This window comes from Dermacentor variabilis, chromosome 11, assembly GCF_050947875.1.
Source record: "Dermacentor variabilis isolate Ectoservices chromosome 11, ASM5094787v1, whole genome shotgun sequence".
Classification (NCBI taxonomy): Eukaryota; Metazoa; Arthropoda; class Arachnida; order Ixodida; family Ixodidae; genus Dermacentor; species Dermacentor variabilis.
Window position 1 is genome coordinate 103,671,055 of NC_134578.1, and position 14,715 is coordinate 103,685,769.

A 14,715-nucleotide genomic window follows, 5' to 3' on the forward strand; every position below is an offset into this window, starting at 1 on the left:
TAAAGCAGACTTTGAGGAAATCATTTTCGGTTGTAGTATGTGACGAAGGTGGATAGTTATCCCAACTGATATTAGGGAAATTAAAGTCTCCAAAGAGCACAATCTGAGCGTTAGTGTATTTTTTCATTAGTACATCTAGGACGCGGTTGAGCTTGTCAGTGAAGCTAGTGTCTGCTCGCGGGGGGCGGTAGCAAACGCCAAGTAAAATAGTTTGCGGGGTTGCACGAAAGAGTAGCCATAATATTTCAAGGTCACTTGGGTTGTGAACAACGGAGCAGGGCATCGTATTACTAACGGCGATGAGCACCTCGCCGCCTCTAGAGTGCTGGCGATCGTTACGGAAGACATGGAAACCGGGTAGGTCATCCATGACCTCCGCGTCGGATACGTCAGCGGTTAGCCAGGTTTCTGTAAGTATCAACAAGTTACATCCAGATGATAAGACCAGATTAGATACAACGTCACGTTTGGAAAGGAAGCTACGTATGTTAGAGTATATTGCTGAAATAGTACTGTTAGGGCGGGTTGTCGTTATCGAACGGTGTGTTGGATGACGGTGATGCAGCGATTGCTATTGGATTTCTTTTACACATTTTGTAGTTTCGTCGTACATGTACTTAGCAGATCCTATGAACAGAGTTTTGTAGCGTAATGAAAATGCAGCTGACTTGGTCCTTGCAAAAGCCAAAAGATGTTTCCGGGCATTCTGCACAGTACGAGAGTAGTCTTCGCGAATGCTATAGTTAGTGCCTTTCAACTTGCGGCCGTTAGACAGAATTTTTTCTTTTGTTTTATAAAAAAGGAACTTTACGATTATAGGACGGTTTCGGTTATCAGAATGGCGGCCGAGACGATGCGCACGTTCAATCGCCTCAGGATGCACGGATGCAAAGCCGAATGATTTCTTCCTCTGCCTGAGCGGCGGATGTAGACGCACTTGGGTCGGGGATACCGAAGAAGACAAGGTTGTTGCGGCGGGCTCGGTTTTCTGCGTCATCGATGCGCGCTTCTATATCGGAGATTGCCCGTGTCGTCACGGCCGCAGAAGTCTTAAATGTTTCAACCCGTCGCTGCAGGTCCTCGATGTGTTGACAGTGGCTCTCGACGGCATGCATTCTTCTGTTTAGTTCAGAAATCGAATTGTTAGTCTCGACTAGTCCGCTTTTTAAACCTTGAATCTCGTTAATTAACTGCGATTGCCCAGCGGATAGCTTCTTTAGTTCAGTTAGTATAGCGTTAGTGTCAGGGCCGGGGTTAGTTTCTATGTCGCCCGACAGTAGCAGCAAAGAGCGCGAGACATGAATACAATTCATTGCGATGGCAAACAAACACTGGGGGCTCGGCAGCAGTACCAAAACATAGTTGCTTGATTTCTTAGCGTATAGACTATAACACTGACTAACCTGCATGTTAAACAGCAGCAGTTTAGTTGACTGTATCGTGGCACAGCCACCGAGCCCACAGGTTGGCGCGTGAAGGCGTTGGGCTTTTATAGGCGATCTGCCAGATGTTGCTGACGCAGGCAGCTCCCTGGTGGTAGGGCCGATCACGCTCGTCACAGGCGGCGCTAGTAGAAGCGTAGGGGGCGCTAGCGTGACTCGGCGATAGACAGCAGGGGCACGGCCAAGGCACGGTTCCAGGCAGATTGAAGTTGATTGTGGGACAGCCGAGATGGTAGCGGGCAGAGCTGCGCCGATCAGTGCGATGATGAGCACCTGCATGTTAAACAGCAGCAGTTTAGTGGACTGTATCGTGGCACAGCCACCGAGCCCACCTTCTAGCACCTTGTGAGGCGGCGGGTGGCGCAGCACCCGTCGGTCTCCGATACGGAAGGTACCTTTTCGAGTCGACAGACGTCTTGAACCGTTCTGACCAGTAATATTACCAGAAAATAACGAAAATAACGATAAATGTAGGCAGAGATACTCAGACAGGCTAGCAGCAGCTTTCAATTATTTTCAACATATTTCCACAGATGCCCATTCCCGACAAATCTCGCAAGATCCCGTAGCGCCATGTTGTATCATATGCCTTCTCCATATTGAGGAATATGGAGAGGAAATACTGTTTGTGTACAAAGGCATCGCGAATACATCCTTCAATGCGCACAAGATGATCTGTTGTTGACCGCCCTTGTCGGAAGCCACACTGATAGGGATCGAGTATATTGCTGAATTCAAGGAAGTGTATGAGTCTATGGTTAATCATTTTTTCAAAAAGTTTACACAGACAATTCGTAAGAGCTATCGGACGATAACTTGCTGCCAAGGAGGGGTCTTTTCCCTGCTTCAGGACAGGAACCACAATCGCCTCTTTCCATGCAGATGGGAGGTATCCCGCAGCTAAAATAGTGTTGTAAAGTGTGAGTAGTGCAACTTGTGTATCAGTATGTAAGTTTCTGATCATATCATACATGACTCTGTCAGGTCCCGGTGCAGTGCTTTTGCATGTGTTCAAGGCAGCTCTCAACTCGGCAATACTGAATGGCCGGTTATAGGGTTCATTCTGTCTGGATTTTCTAATTATTGGCTTACATTCTTCTATTTGTTTATATTTGAGAAAGGACTGAGAATAATGGGTTGAGCTCGACACGCTCTCAAAGTGCTCCCCAAGTGAGTCTGCCTGATCTTACAGGGTATCGCCTAGTGTGTTTACCAGAGGGAGTGAATATGTTTGGCGCCCTCTAATCCTATTGACCCTGTTCCAGGCTTTGGCCTCGTCTCTGAACGAGTTAATACTCGATAAAAACTTCAGCCAACTATCTCTTCTGGCCTGTCGGCGCGTTCTCCTGCCTTCGGATTTTGCTTTTTTAAAGTTAATTAGATTCTCCGCAGTGGGAGAGGCGCGTAGCAACCCCCACGCTTTGTTTTGTTTCTTACGGGCGGTCATACATTCGTCGTTCCACCACGGGACGCGCCGTTTGCATGCTAAACCACTCACTTCGGATATGCATTTTGATGCCGCATCTATTATGAATGTTGTAAGATACTCCACCGCAGCATCAATTTCTAAAGAAGACATGTCAGCCCATGAGATGCTAGTGAGAGTTCGAAATTTCTCCCAATCAGCTGTCTCAATCTTCCACCTCGGAGCTTGTGGAGGATATTCGTTTTCTTTAGGTGACCTTAGCAATATAGGGAAGTGGTCACTGCCGTAAGGGTTGTCGGTAACTTCCCATTCAAGCTCAGGCAGTACAGACGGGGAGACTATGCTAAGATCTATTGACGAAAAGGTTCTGTTCGCAAGAGAGTGATATGTGTGTTCCTTCTTATTCAAAAGGCACGCACCAGAAGAAAAAAGGAACTGTTCAACAAGACGTCCTCGCGCATCTATACGAGGGTCGCCCCACAGGAAGTTATGTGCATTGAAATCGCCAAGAACAACATATGGTTCTGGCAATTCATCTATAAAGGATTGAAATTCATGTTTGCTTAGTTTGTAGTGTGGGCGTATATAAAGCGAGCAAATAGTGATAAGTTTGTTTAGCAGAACAACTCGAACCGCCACTGCCTCAAGAGCAGTTCGTAGTTGTAAACATTGACAGGCTATGCTTTCTTGAATTATAATTGCAACACCGCCCGATGATGCGAGAGCATCATCGCGATCTTTGCGAAATGTAACATACTGTCGAAGAAAATTTTTGTATTTTGATTTCAAGTGTGTTTCCTGTAAACACAGCACTTTTGGATTTTGTTTATGGATGAGTTCTTGAACATGATCAAGATTCCTAAGTAGACCTCTGACATTCCATTGAATGATTTGTGTATCCATATTTTAAATTAAATGAGTGCTGTGTTTACGGAAAGGGAAGGGATGTCTTAGATTACAGAACCCTTTCGAGGCCCTGTAATAGGGGTTTTGCTCTTTCTGAAGCGTTCGAGCGAACCTCGGCGCTCCTTAGGCGTTTGGTGCGCCTTGAGGACAGGTGTAGTGTCCATTGCCTCTTGTGAGACGCCGGACAAACGCTCTTGCGAGCGAGATGTTTTCTGCGAGAGTCCTGCCCCGGAAGGCAAAACCCCTGCGCCCCCCAGCCCGGAGGTCGATGGGGCTCCCTGAGGGATATGGCTGCGCCGGCCGTTGCCAGCGCTGGAAGGGGCCTCGGAGGTTGGGGCAGCCTCGGCTGCGCCCACCTTCGGCAAAGCTGCTCTTAGACAGGTATGACACCCGCCTACGTGCCTCTTTGAAAGATATGTTTTCTTTGACTTTGTCACAATCTCCTTTTCTCTTTTCCACGACGGGCAGGACCGCGAGTATGCGGCATGCTCGCCATCATAGTTGACACAATGTGGAGTGTTCTGGCATGTTTCGGAGAAATGTTCATTGTCACTGCACTTGGCACATGTCAGCCGGCCTCGACAGTTCTGTGAACTGTGGCCGAACCTTTGGCACTTGAAGCATCTAAGAGGATTGGGCACGTATGGCCTAACACGAAGTTTGATATAACCGGCCTCGATGGACTCGGGGAGGACACTTGAACCGAAAGTGAGTATCAGGTGTTTCGTCTTGATCTCTTTACCATCTCGCCTCATCTTAATTCGCTTAACATTTATGACATTCTGTTCGCTGAAGCCCTCCAAGAGTTCAGCTTCAGTGAGCCCTAGCATGTCATCGTCCGAGACAACGCCGCGGGTGGTGTTCATGGTACGGTGCGGAGTTACTGTTATTTGGGTCTCCCCAAATGAGACAAGTTTCGGCAGTTTCTCGTACTGCTTCTTATCGTGGAGCTCCAAGAGAAGACCACCACTTGTCATTCTCGACGCCTTATATCCTGTTCCAAAAACTTCAGTTAAACACTTCGAAACAAGGAACGGTGAAATGCTACGCACTAGTTTGTCTGGGTTTTCTGAGTGAATCACATGATATCCAGGAAAGTTCTGGACTTGTCGTCCGAAAAACTGAAAGAGATCTTCGGTGCGCCCTCGTTTGTGAGGGCGATCAGGGAGTTTAGGAAAAGCGTTTTCCATAAGTACAATAGGGTTTTCGGCCGCGATGCCGACCACCCACCATGGAGCCCAACAGGGGGACGTCACAGAAGTTCCTGCAAGTCACAGAAGTTCTTGCCGCCGGGAAACTAGGAAGTGAGGAGAAGTGATGAGAGGACAGGAAAGATGAAAAAGGCGAGAGAAAAGGACGAAGATTGGAGAGGAGGACAGGAAAAAGCGACTGCCGATGTCCCCCGGGTGGGTCAGTCCGGGGGTGCCGTCTACGTGAAGCAGAGGCCAAAGAGGTGTGTTGCCTCCGCCGGGGGGCCTTAAAGGTCCGAACACCCAGCATCGGCTCAACCTCCAGGATCCTCCTTTCCCCGGACACAGCTAAGCCGCGCACGGCTACATGCGGGAGGGTCCAACCCTCGTGTGCTCGGGTACGTGGTGTCGCCACACACCAAATGCCTGCTGACGCAGACGCCCCTGCGGGGAAGTCAAAGAGAGACCTTGAAGAATTTATGATCGACACATTTGGTGGACGCTCCCGGTGGACCCCAATACCACCGCAATTGTGAGTGGCTTTAACGTCGGTGTGTCTCGTCCCGACGGAAAGTGGTGCGCGAGGTATTTCAAGAGATCATGGCAAATTGGTGTGATACGGTAGAGCTTTTTTGATATCCTACAGATCTTGAGTCATCAGAAGTGGGCCGCTCCCACGTGGGAACCGAAAGACCGAGCCTCTCGGCCGTATCGTGGGCCTGCTGGACAGCCCAGAGTTGGTCAGCCAGAAGAAGGCTGCGGAGAACCGCCTCCCATCTGGCCGAGCTGTTATCGATGATAGAGCGTGACCGGGCAAGCCGCCAGAGTGTGTGTTCTCATGTGACTATTTCTCCAGAATTGCGGCAACTACCGCCGGTGTAAGTATCCGGATAGATTGTACGTAAGAGCGACGGATTGGGATACGTATTCGTTTGTAGTAGACGGAGCGTTAGTGCTTCAGCTTTATTAAGGCGAACTGCCTTTAATCTTACTATTCCCATTTTATATGTGTGGGCGCTTAACATTGTCTTCATTAATACTTGTGCCACCTGCACCTAGCGCACTTATTGTAGTGTAGCTGCTTGCAGGCCAACAAAATTTTAAAAACAGGTGCAGCTCACAAATTGCTCTTCCAGTATCTGCACAAAACGGGCCCAAATGCTTAATGTATCCTGGCCACTTTAGATCCCACCTGTCACACCATCCTGTGTGACTCTCGCTCAGACGTCACTAACTTCAGAAAAGGCCGTATTTCTCCCCAAGCTCTTCGCTTCCTCTGCCAGGCACCACACTCTAAAGACAGCATAATCTCCCTAACATGGATCCCAGCCCATGCGGGCCCTGTGCACCCTCACCTCCACAATCTCAACGAGGTCACCCACTCCATTGCGCGAGGCCTAGTCAACCGCGCCGGTGTCACTGGAGATGAGTTGGACACTAGGGACAATCTGACAACTTATAACGATCTCGTTAAGGCCTTTTACCTCAGTCGCCGAACCTTCCCCCCGCCTCACCCCAAGTTCAGCCGGGCGCAGGCTACCACCCTCCGTGTGCTCCAAACAAACACGTACCCTTCACCCGCTCGTTTCCACCTTATATTTCCAGACGTCTACACTACCCCCAACTGCCGGTGCTGTGGCATTCACCCGGCTACCCTTCCGCATATGCTGTGGGAGCGCCCAGCACAGTACCCACAGACTAACACCACGACTCTCTCGTCGAGATTGCATGAGGCTCTGCGGAGCTCCGCTCTCGACGACCAAACCTGGGCGACCCAGCACGCCCGCGAGGCGGCGGCGAGGCAAGCCCTCGACGTCCCTTCATGGGAGGCTTAGGCCCGGCCATCATAAAGCGCTGGTTGTAAAATAAAAGTTTATTCCTCCTCCTAAGTTACATATTTCGCCGCGGGCCGACCCATCAATTCAAATATATATATATATATATATATATATATATATATATATATATATATATATATATATATATATATATTCGGGTGGGTTGGCTGCTACTTGAGTGAGTGAGTGAATGAAGAAGTTTATTGCAGGTCCGGCGAGCACGCGAACTGCTCGTGTACCCGGCTAGTCTCACGTCGTGACCAACAGGTCTAGCCCATCGGTCGCGGGCACGCCGGACGGCCAAGATTTGCTTTTCTAGAGCGGGGCTACGCAGAAGCGAGTCCCACTCCTATTTGATGAACTTGGGGCATGTCGACCCGCACTCACCGAGCATGTGCGCTAGAGTGGAGGTCTGCCCGCAGGACGGGCAGGCGTCGTCGCGATACACGTCGGGTTAAGCCTCGTGGACAGCGGACGGACACGGATATGTGCTGGTCTGTAGAAGCCTAAGCGAAACGGCTTGCGCCCTATTCAACTTGGGGTGAGGGAGTGGAAAGACCCTTCTTGAAATGTAGGAAAATTTAATGATCTTGTTGTGAGTTGTGGGAGCGTCCCTGTGACCGTAGAGAGGAGGGGAGTCGGCGTCCCTTATAGAGGAAGCGCGGTCGGTGAGGTCACGCGCAGCCTCGTGGGCAGACTCATTGAGGTTCGGGGGAGCACCCTCGGCCGACCCTACGTGAGCGAAAAACCAGTGAATTCAATGATGTGTGAGAGTATATGAACTCGAGCCGCTGAGAAAACGAGCAGCTTGCTTGGCGATGCAACTCTTCTGAAAAGCCCTAACTGCCATGGCTCTTGCTCTGGCCTTGCGTCTGCCCTCGTTGTGGATGGGATGGACGTTTCGGGGCATAGGGGCCACTACGAACTTGTCTCGAATGCACCTAGGGATCGGGGTACTGACCATCGGGAATCCCGCAGGGTGGTAACCCATCTCTTCGAGGATGCGTTTACCTGCCGTTGTGGTGGTCAGGCGAATGAGTTGCGCGCGTTCTTGGGCTTCGGCAATCTCCTTGGCGGTGTTATGTACCCCCAGCTTGAGGAGGTCCTCAGTATGGGTCCTGATGGGTAGCCCGAGAGCCCTCTTGACTACTTTGCGGATGAGAGCGTTGAGCTTGTCTCGCTCCGCTCTGAATCAGTTGTGCATAGAAATCGTGTACATGAGGTGGCATAGTACGAAGGCATTGATCAGCCTGAGAAGATTGTTTTCCTTCATACCTCGGTGCGGGTTTGCGATTCTGCGAACGAGGCGGAAAGCGTTGTCCGTCTTTGCGAGGATCTTGCGGAGAGCCGTTCTGTCCACGCCGTTGAATTCGACAAACATGCCCAGGACCCGAATAACGTCGACCCTGGTTATCAACCCCCCTCCCCGCCGTCCGTCACAAGTGCGAAGACTGATGCTGCTTTCGGAGACTGGCTTCCAATCTTTGGGTCTGCCTCCCTTAGCTTTTCTGTAAAGCAGAAGCTCCGACTTGGCGGGGGAGCATCGAAGTCCGGTGGGCGGAGATACTCCTCGATCACGTCGATCGCCTATAATTGCCTATAAACCACATGGTTTATACTTTAGGCTTTATATAGATATAGACTGCGCAACATATCCTAAGATTCGTGACCCCGTCGATTCCTTTGAACTACAAGATCACCTTAACAATTTATCCACATGGTGCAAGGCATGGAACATGAAATTAAACGTTAATAAATATAAATATATGCGCATTTCACGCCGTACTAACAATACTGACACACGAATGAATATTCTGAATAGCGCCCACCTCTGTCGAGGTAATTTCTACAAGTATCTCGGCGTTTATATCACTAACGATCTATCACGACTCAAGCATGTTGTATATATAACCTCTTACGCTAGTCCCACGCTAGGCTATCTGCGCAGACGTTTACGCCGTTCCTGCATCTTTAAAGCTGGCGCTCTACAAAACAATTGTTCGCTCAAAATTAGATTATACCTCGGCCATCTGAGATTCCCCTCAAGCATCACTAACCCTCTCCCTCGAAACTAAGCCACCTTCCCGCACCGGTCGCCACTACTACAGACGCCTCGAGGTTCAAGACTGCTGCTCTTCATGCTATCTAACAAATTCTTTATTCATTGTTCTGGATTCCTTTTATCTTTATGTAACACTCCTTTCTGTAGCGCCCACGGGCCTTGAATGTATCTAAAATAAATAACTAAATATAAAAAGCAGGGACGCATCAATATTATGCGCAGCAAGTCTCGCACTCTCTCTCGCTGTAGTAAGCATTCGGAAATGCCTGCGAGCAGTTTGCTTGCGAGAAAAATTACGGCATGACTCGTCTCACGATGTCTGTCGACGGGCCATGTAGCGACAGGCCATATTCCTGAATTCACGTTTATTTAACACTTGTAGTGGCCTTTCTGACATTTTTGATGCTTCGGCTATAAGTCAAATACTATGATACCATCCCACATTGCTATGGAACTCGGTTGCCATGAGCATGAGCATGCAGGCATGACGACGACCTTATGATGCCGACATAGTGGCCATTGAATGACTAAGAAGGAAAGGTATGGATCGAACGACAAAAACGTATAACGGCCACGGCACGACGACAAATAGACATCGCTTCTTATATTATTACGATGGCAAAACGACGACAGCGTGACGATGACGACGACATAAAGGCGATGAGATGACGACAGTGTGACGACAGTGGAGTGACGACGACGGTATGACGACATCCGGAGGAAGAAACAACACTGACGAAGATGGCACGACCAAGATGGCATGGACGATGGCAGTGTGACAAGGTATGCGTGATCGTGTCTGTGTGACCATGACGCAGTGACGACGGTGGCATGGCAAAGGCGGTATAACCACGATTGAGTGACAACAGCATAAACGCGATTGCATGACCGACAACGAATGACACCGATCGATATATCGAAGACGGTAGCATGACGACAGTCAGATGTCGAAGTTACAATGATGACGACGGAACGACCGCGACAGCATCCGGAGGACGGTATTACAACGAATGCATGACGACGATAGCATGGCAGCGACTTAAGTACATTGGGATGATGACGAGTGTATGATGATAATGACGTAACAATGACTGTATAACGGGACCTGTATGCAGACAATCGCGTGAAAAGGACAGTATGACGCGAGTCGGATGGCGAAGCTGCAGTGACGATGATGACGCAACTACGACGGTCTGACAATGAAGGTGTGATAGCGACTATCTGCCGATGACAGCATGGCAAGTGCGGCCTAATCATGATTGACTAACAACAGTATGATGAACTTACAATGAAGGAAAAGACTGAGGTCGATGGAACGAAGGCTGGATGACGATGACGGCACTGGGATGACGTTAAGTTATGACAATGATGAAACGACAGCGTGACGATGACTGCATGGCGACGAATGTAGCGAGGACGGTGGCATGATGACGATGCCATGGCGGCCCTCCGATGACAAAGCTGGAATGACGACGCTACAATGACCCCGGCGGCATCACAACACCGAACACAAACCTAATGGCCCAAGCTATTAGAAAAGTTAGTCCACTGGGTCGGAGTAGACGGCACGACGACGACAGCATGACCAGTGTCGGATGACAAAGCTAGAATGACGACAATGGAAAGACCACGACGGCATCACGACCACGAACGAGCCCATCTCTAATAGCTTAAGGTGTTAGGCAACTTAGATCGCAGGGTGGGTTGATGGAACCAACTAGCCCATCGAAATCTGTTAACCACAGGGTAGGGGGTTAGAAGGCATGACGACGACGGCTTGACAACAGTAAGATCACGAAGCTGGAATGACGACGATTGAACGTACGCGATGGCACCAGGATGGCGGTGTGACGCTGAATGTATGACGACGGCACGACGACGACGGCGTCACGATGTCGGCATGATGAGTGTTGAGTGAAAAAGTGTGATCTGGATCGGTCTAAATGGCGTGACGACAACGACACGAGAGTAAGGTCATGAAGTTTAAATGACAAGAGAACGACAACGACAGCTTCACGACCAGGGGCACATACCGAGTTGATAAAGCAGGTAGACAACTTGGGCCAGTGGGCGCGTAAGAAGATAGATAGATAGATAGATAGATAGATAGATAGATAGATAGATAGATAGACAGATAGCAGATAGATAGATAGATAGATAGATAGATAGATAGATAGATAGATAGATAGATAGATAGATAGATTCAGGACGGCTGAAGTAGGCAAAGCATGCTATTTGCATTATTACGAAGAAAACCTTCCGTGCCTCTAGCCCGAGTCGTCGTTTGTGTACGTGGCGCTCCCCTGTGGGGGAGTATAGTTACTGTATATGTTAGCGCGGGAAGCATGAACAGTAACTCTTACAGTTCTTCACTAAAGCTACTGTATATGAGTCACTTTGGGAGCCATATACAGTAACCTTATTGGAGAACTAGCCGAAAGGTTTTCTAGCGTCAGTCATATGTTCCTGTTTGTTCGTCACGTGGAGGACATCGTGTGTGATGGACTTGAAAAATAAATGAACGATATTAGGCAGCCATATAAGCTGCAGAGTGAACAGTAGAGCTTTCTCTATGCAAGGATAATAAAAGTCCAAAGAGATTTCCGCAGTCACGTCACCTTTGAGGTGGTGCCTCATTTCCACTATATAAACCTGCTGCGCTTCTATGTATGGAAGCGTCAGTGAAAGGGAGACTAACAAACGGCCACGCATTTCTGCACGCTCACAAAAGGCTGCTATTTTGGAAACACTAGCCAGCATAAACAATAGTGCAATCGGAGCATACAGTCAATTTTAGTCAGGCTGAATGAAGTCCTAGTGGAGAAGTTTCAAAATCGCAATATAAGAAACTACAAAATTGCAACAAACATATTGTTCTTGTTTGAAAAAAACCTGGCTATAAGAGAAGGTATGTTCTCTAATTCTTCGCGATCCCGGTGCACAGATATAACAAGCGCAGCGCGAAATCTGCCAAAGAAAACAGCTTCGTGTGGCATCGTAGACAAATTCTTCGAAAGACGACGCAGTGAAGAGGCGAATCGACTCTTTCCTTGAGTTATTCACTTAATGCCAGATCAATCTTCATCAACACTAAGTTTTATATTTTGAGAGCATTTCTAACGAATTTTGGTGTCACAGGCATTATTCTACTGCATGTCACACTAATGCAGTTAACGTAAAAAACATTATGCGGGCGCAGTTTTCAACGTTCGAGAGAGATACATGTGTTATCCTGCGCCCGTCACGATGAAAAAAATACTACCACACTCTGCAATTTTTATCGCGTAATTTTTACACAACCATCGCGCGTGCGGGGGCAAAGGACCAGACAGCCCGCTCGGGCAGTGCTCGTCGAAGCAGTCCAGGCCGCGCGCATCACTGGACGCCAAGTGCTGGCTCGACGTCGTTGAGCGCCAGGAACTGCACCACCTGCTCCGGCACTGCGACCAGCGCGTCTCGCGGCAGCAAGTGCATGCGGTCGCGGTACGGCGTCGCTTCGAGTACGTGCACGCACTCCCGGAAGCCCGCACGACGGCGCGACAGCAAGTCCCTGCGAAGCGCGCGACTGCAGCCTTCTTCGCCGATCACCAGGAGCACGACGGACATGGCGCACGTCGACGCCTTCGCCAGGCAGTCGAGCGTACTCAGCCCGTAGTCCAGTCGGCCGTCCGTTAGGACCAGCACCACGTGATACCGGGCCGGTTGCGAAAGCTGGGTCAGGTACATCAGGGCCGGCGCCAGCTCCGAAGGCTCGGACGGGAGCAGCCGTTCGAGGCTCCGGGTGTACGCCTCCAGCACTCCCTGCACGCCGTTGACGCGAGGCTGTCCCTTGGCCGAGAGGAATGCGAAAGGTTCGCTGATCAAACCGGCTGAGGAGCGGGCGCCGAAGGCCAGCGCCGGCACGAGCTGGTCTTCGTCGAACTGCTGCACGACGTCGTCGAACGCGAGGATGACCGACTCGTACTGGCGCCGCATCTCGCTTCCGGCGCTTAGGTCGCCGTTCGAGGAGCTCAGGTCCACCACGAAGGCGAAGTGCAGCGAGAAGTCGCCGTGCAGGTAGTCGATGAGCGTCCAGGGAAACTGGCGACACCGCTCCACGAGCAGCGCGGGCAGCTCGTCACCCAAGCTGGGCTCGAGACCCGCCGCCGCGACCGCGGGCACCTCTAGCGGGAGCACGGTGCCGGCTTCGACCTCGTCGAGCAGCACGGTCGCCTGGCCGATTAAGGTGCGCTCCCCGGTCAGGCTGACGTCGTAGCAGCGAGCCTTCAGGACGCCGCCGGGAAAGCGGTCGGAGTTGACCACCTGCGGCTTCCAGCGCGGCGTCCGGTTGCGCGAGACCACCTCGGTGACGAGGACCGCGTTGCCGTCCTGGGCGCAGAGCTCCAGCATGGGGTCGCTCGAGCGGAACAGCTTCTTGACCGGAAGCGAGCGGGCCGAGAACTCGAGCGCCACGAAACCGCCCGGGTGACTGGTGGCGCGGGGAACCACCGTGATGCTGCCGGGCACCTTGGCTCCTTTCCTGTCCACCAGAGTCCGCGTGTAGGGCGTGTCCAGGTAGACGAGCATGTCAACAGCGCCGCACACAGCGCGACCTATGGGCTCGTTCGCTTTGGATATGCGGTTCACGCTGAACAGCTCGAAGAGCAGCAGGTGCGTCTCGCCGAAGCAGTACGAGGTGGCGAAGACGGCCGCGCACTCCTTGCCCGGTTTGGAACGGTCCAGCTCGCGGAAGACAGCTCGATCCGGGCCGTCGCTCACCGAGTAGACGGCGAACGTGTCCAGCCACGAGCCCGTGTTGCTGCGTCGGTCGCGAACCCCCGACCAGGTCAGCTCGAGGCGGATATCGAGCGCGTCACTCGACGTCGACACCTCGGCCGCCATTTTTCGCGCACTCCTGCCTGATCTTCCTCTTCGGCTAAAGGTTCACGCGGCCCACAGATCTGCTCTTGCTTTTATTCCCAGTGAAATAGTCCAACCCACTCAGAGCGATCGACCATGAATTGGGCGGTGAAAGACTGTTGTCATTTTTCGGGAGAATAAAGTGAAATTGAATAAGTGTCTTGTAAATGGGAAATAAACGTCTATTGTTGCAGATATGAAGGTTTAAATCTCTAAATATTGCGGACCACATTAGGCCAGCATAAGAAGTAAAAATAGCAGTTTTCGCTTGCAATTCTTTTTATTTCTCGCTCAGAAAGTAGCAGAGGGTTTCACAAACGTTCCAGTGGCTATAACCCAGTATCGTAGCCCCAAAGGAAATGAATGAATGAATGAATGAATGAATGTGTGTGGTTTAGTGGCCCAAGGGCCAGATATGGCCAAAGAGCGCCAAGACAGTGTTAGTGATTTCGCGGTGATGATAATGAGTTCTGTGAAGTTGTCACTTGGCTGTAAAGGGGCCTAAAATAGTCGCTGTAAAGTGCGTAAGATCTACGTGCTATAAAATTATGGCGATGACTAATGACGAATACTATGAACATTGAAATCCATCGTAGAAGAATCATGCATTATTTAAAACATGCGAGAAGTTACATTGCTTACAGCACTACTGCCTCGCCAAAGCCCTTGAACCACAAGGGCCTAGAGGCATGTGCTATTCAAAATAATTATCACGGCGGCATCCTCTGAAGAGAGAAAGCGCTACGAACGTGTGGGGCTAATAACATGCAATACAACATCTTTCAAAAAACCTAGGACGGCGTTGGTGTCAGAGATTGGTTCTGGACCAAGTAACATAACAGGATGAAGGGGGATGTGCTGCCGGTATGCTAAGAGAAAATGCTTCTTTCTTTCAGATTTGGCTTCCCGACACTCCAGTAGGACGTGGAGGACGGTCAGCCTTTCCCCGCAT

General features: G+C 50.4%; 1 protein-coding gene across 1 annotated transcript; it reads right to left on the reverse strand.

The window, feature by feature from the left end:
* Window positions 1–12,239: 12,239 nt before the first annotated feature.
* LOC142563406 (copine-9-like) lies at window positions 12,240–13,745 on the reverse strand. The gene has a single exon (XM_075673959.1). The coding sequence runs from the start codon at window positions 13,743–13,745 to the stop codon at window positions 12,240–12,242; it is 1,506 nt and encodes a 501-aa protein (XP_075530074.1).
* Window positions 13,746–14,715: the final 970 nt, after the last annotated feature.

Bases quoted from the DNA above. Each gene is read 5' to 3' on its own strand.
- LOC142563406 (XM_075673959.1), bottom strand. From the start codon at position 13,745: ATGGCGGCCGAGGTGTCGACGTCGAGTGACGCGCTCGATATCCGCCTC.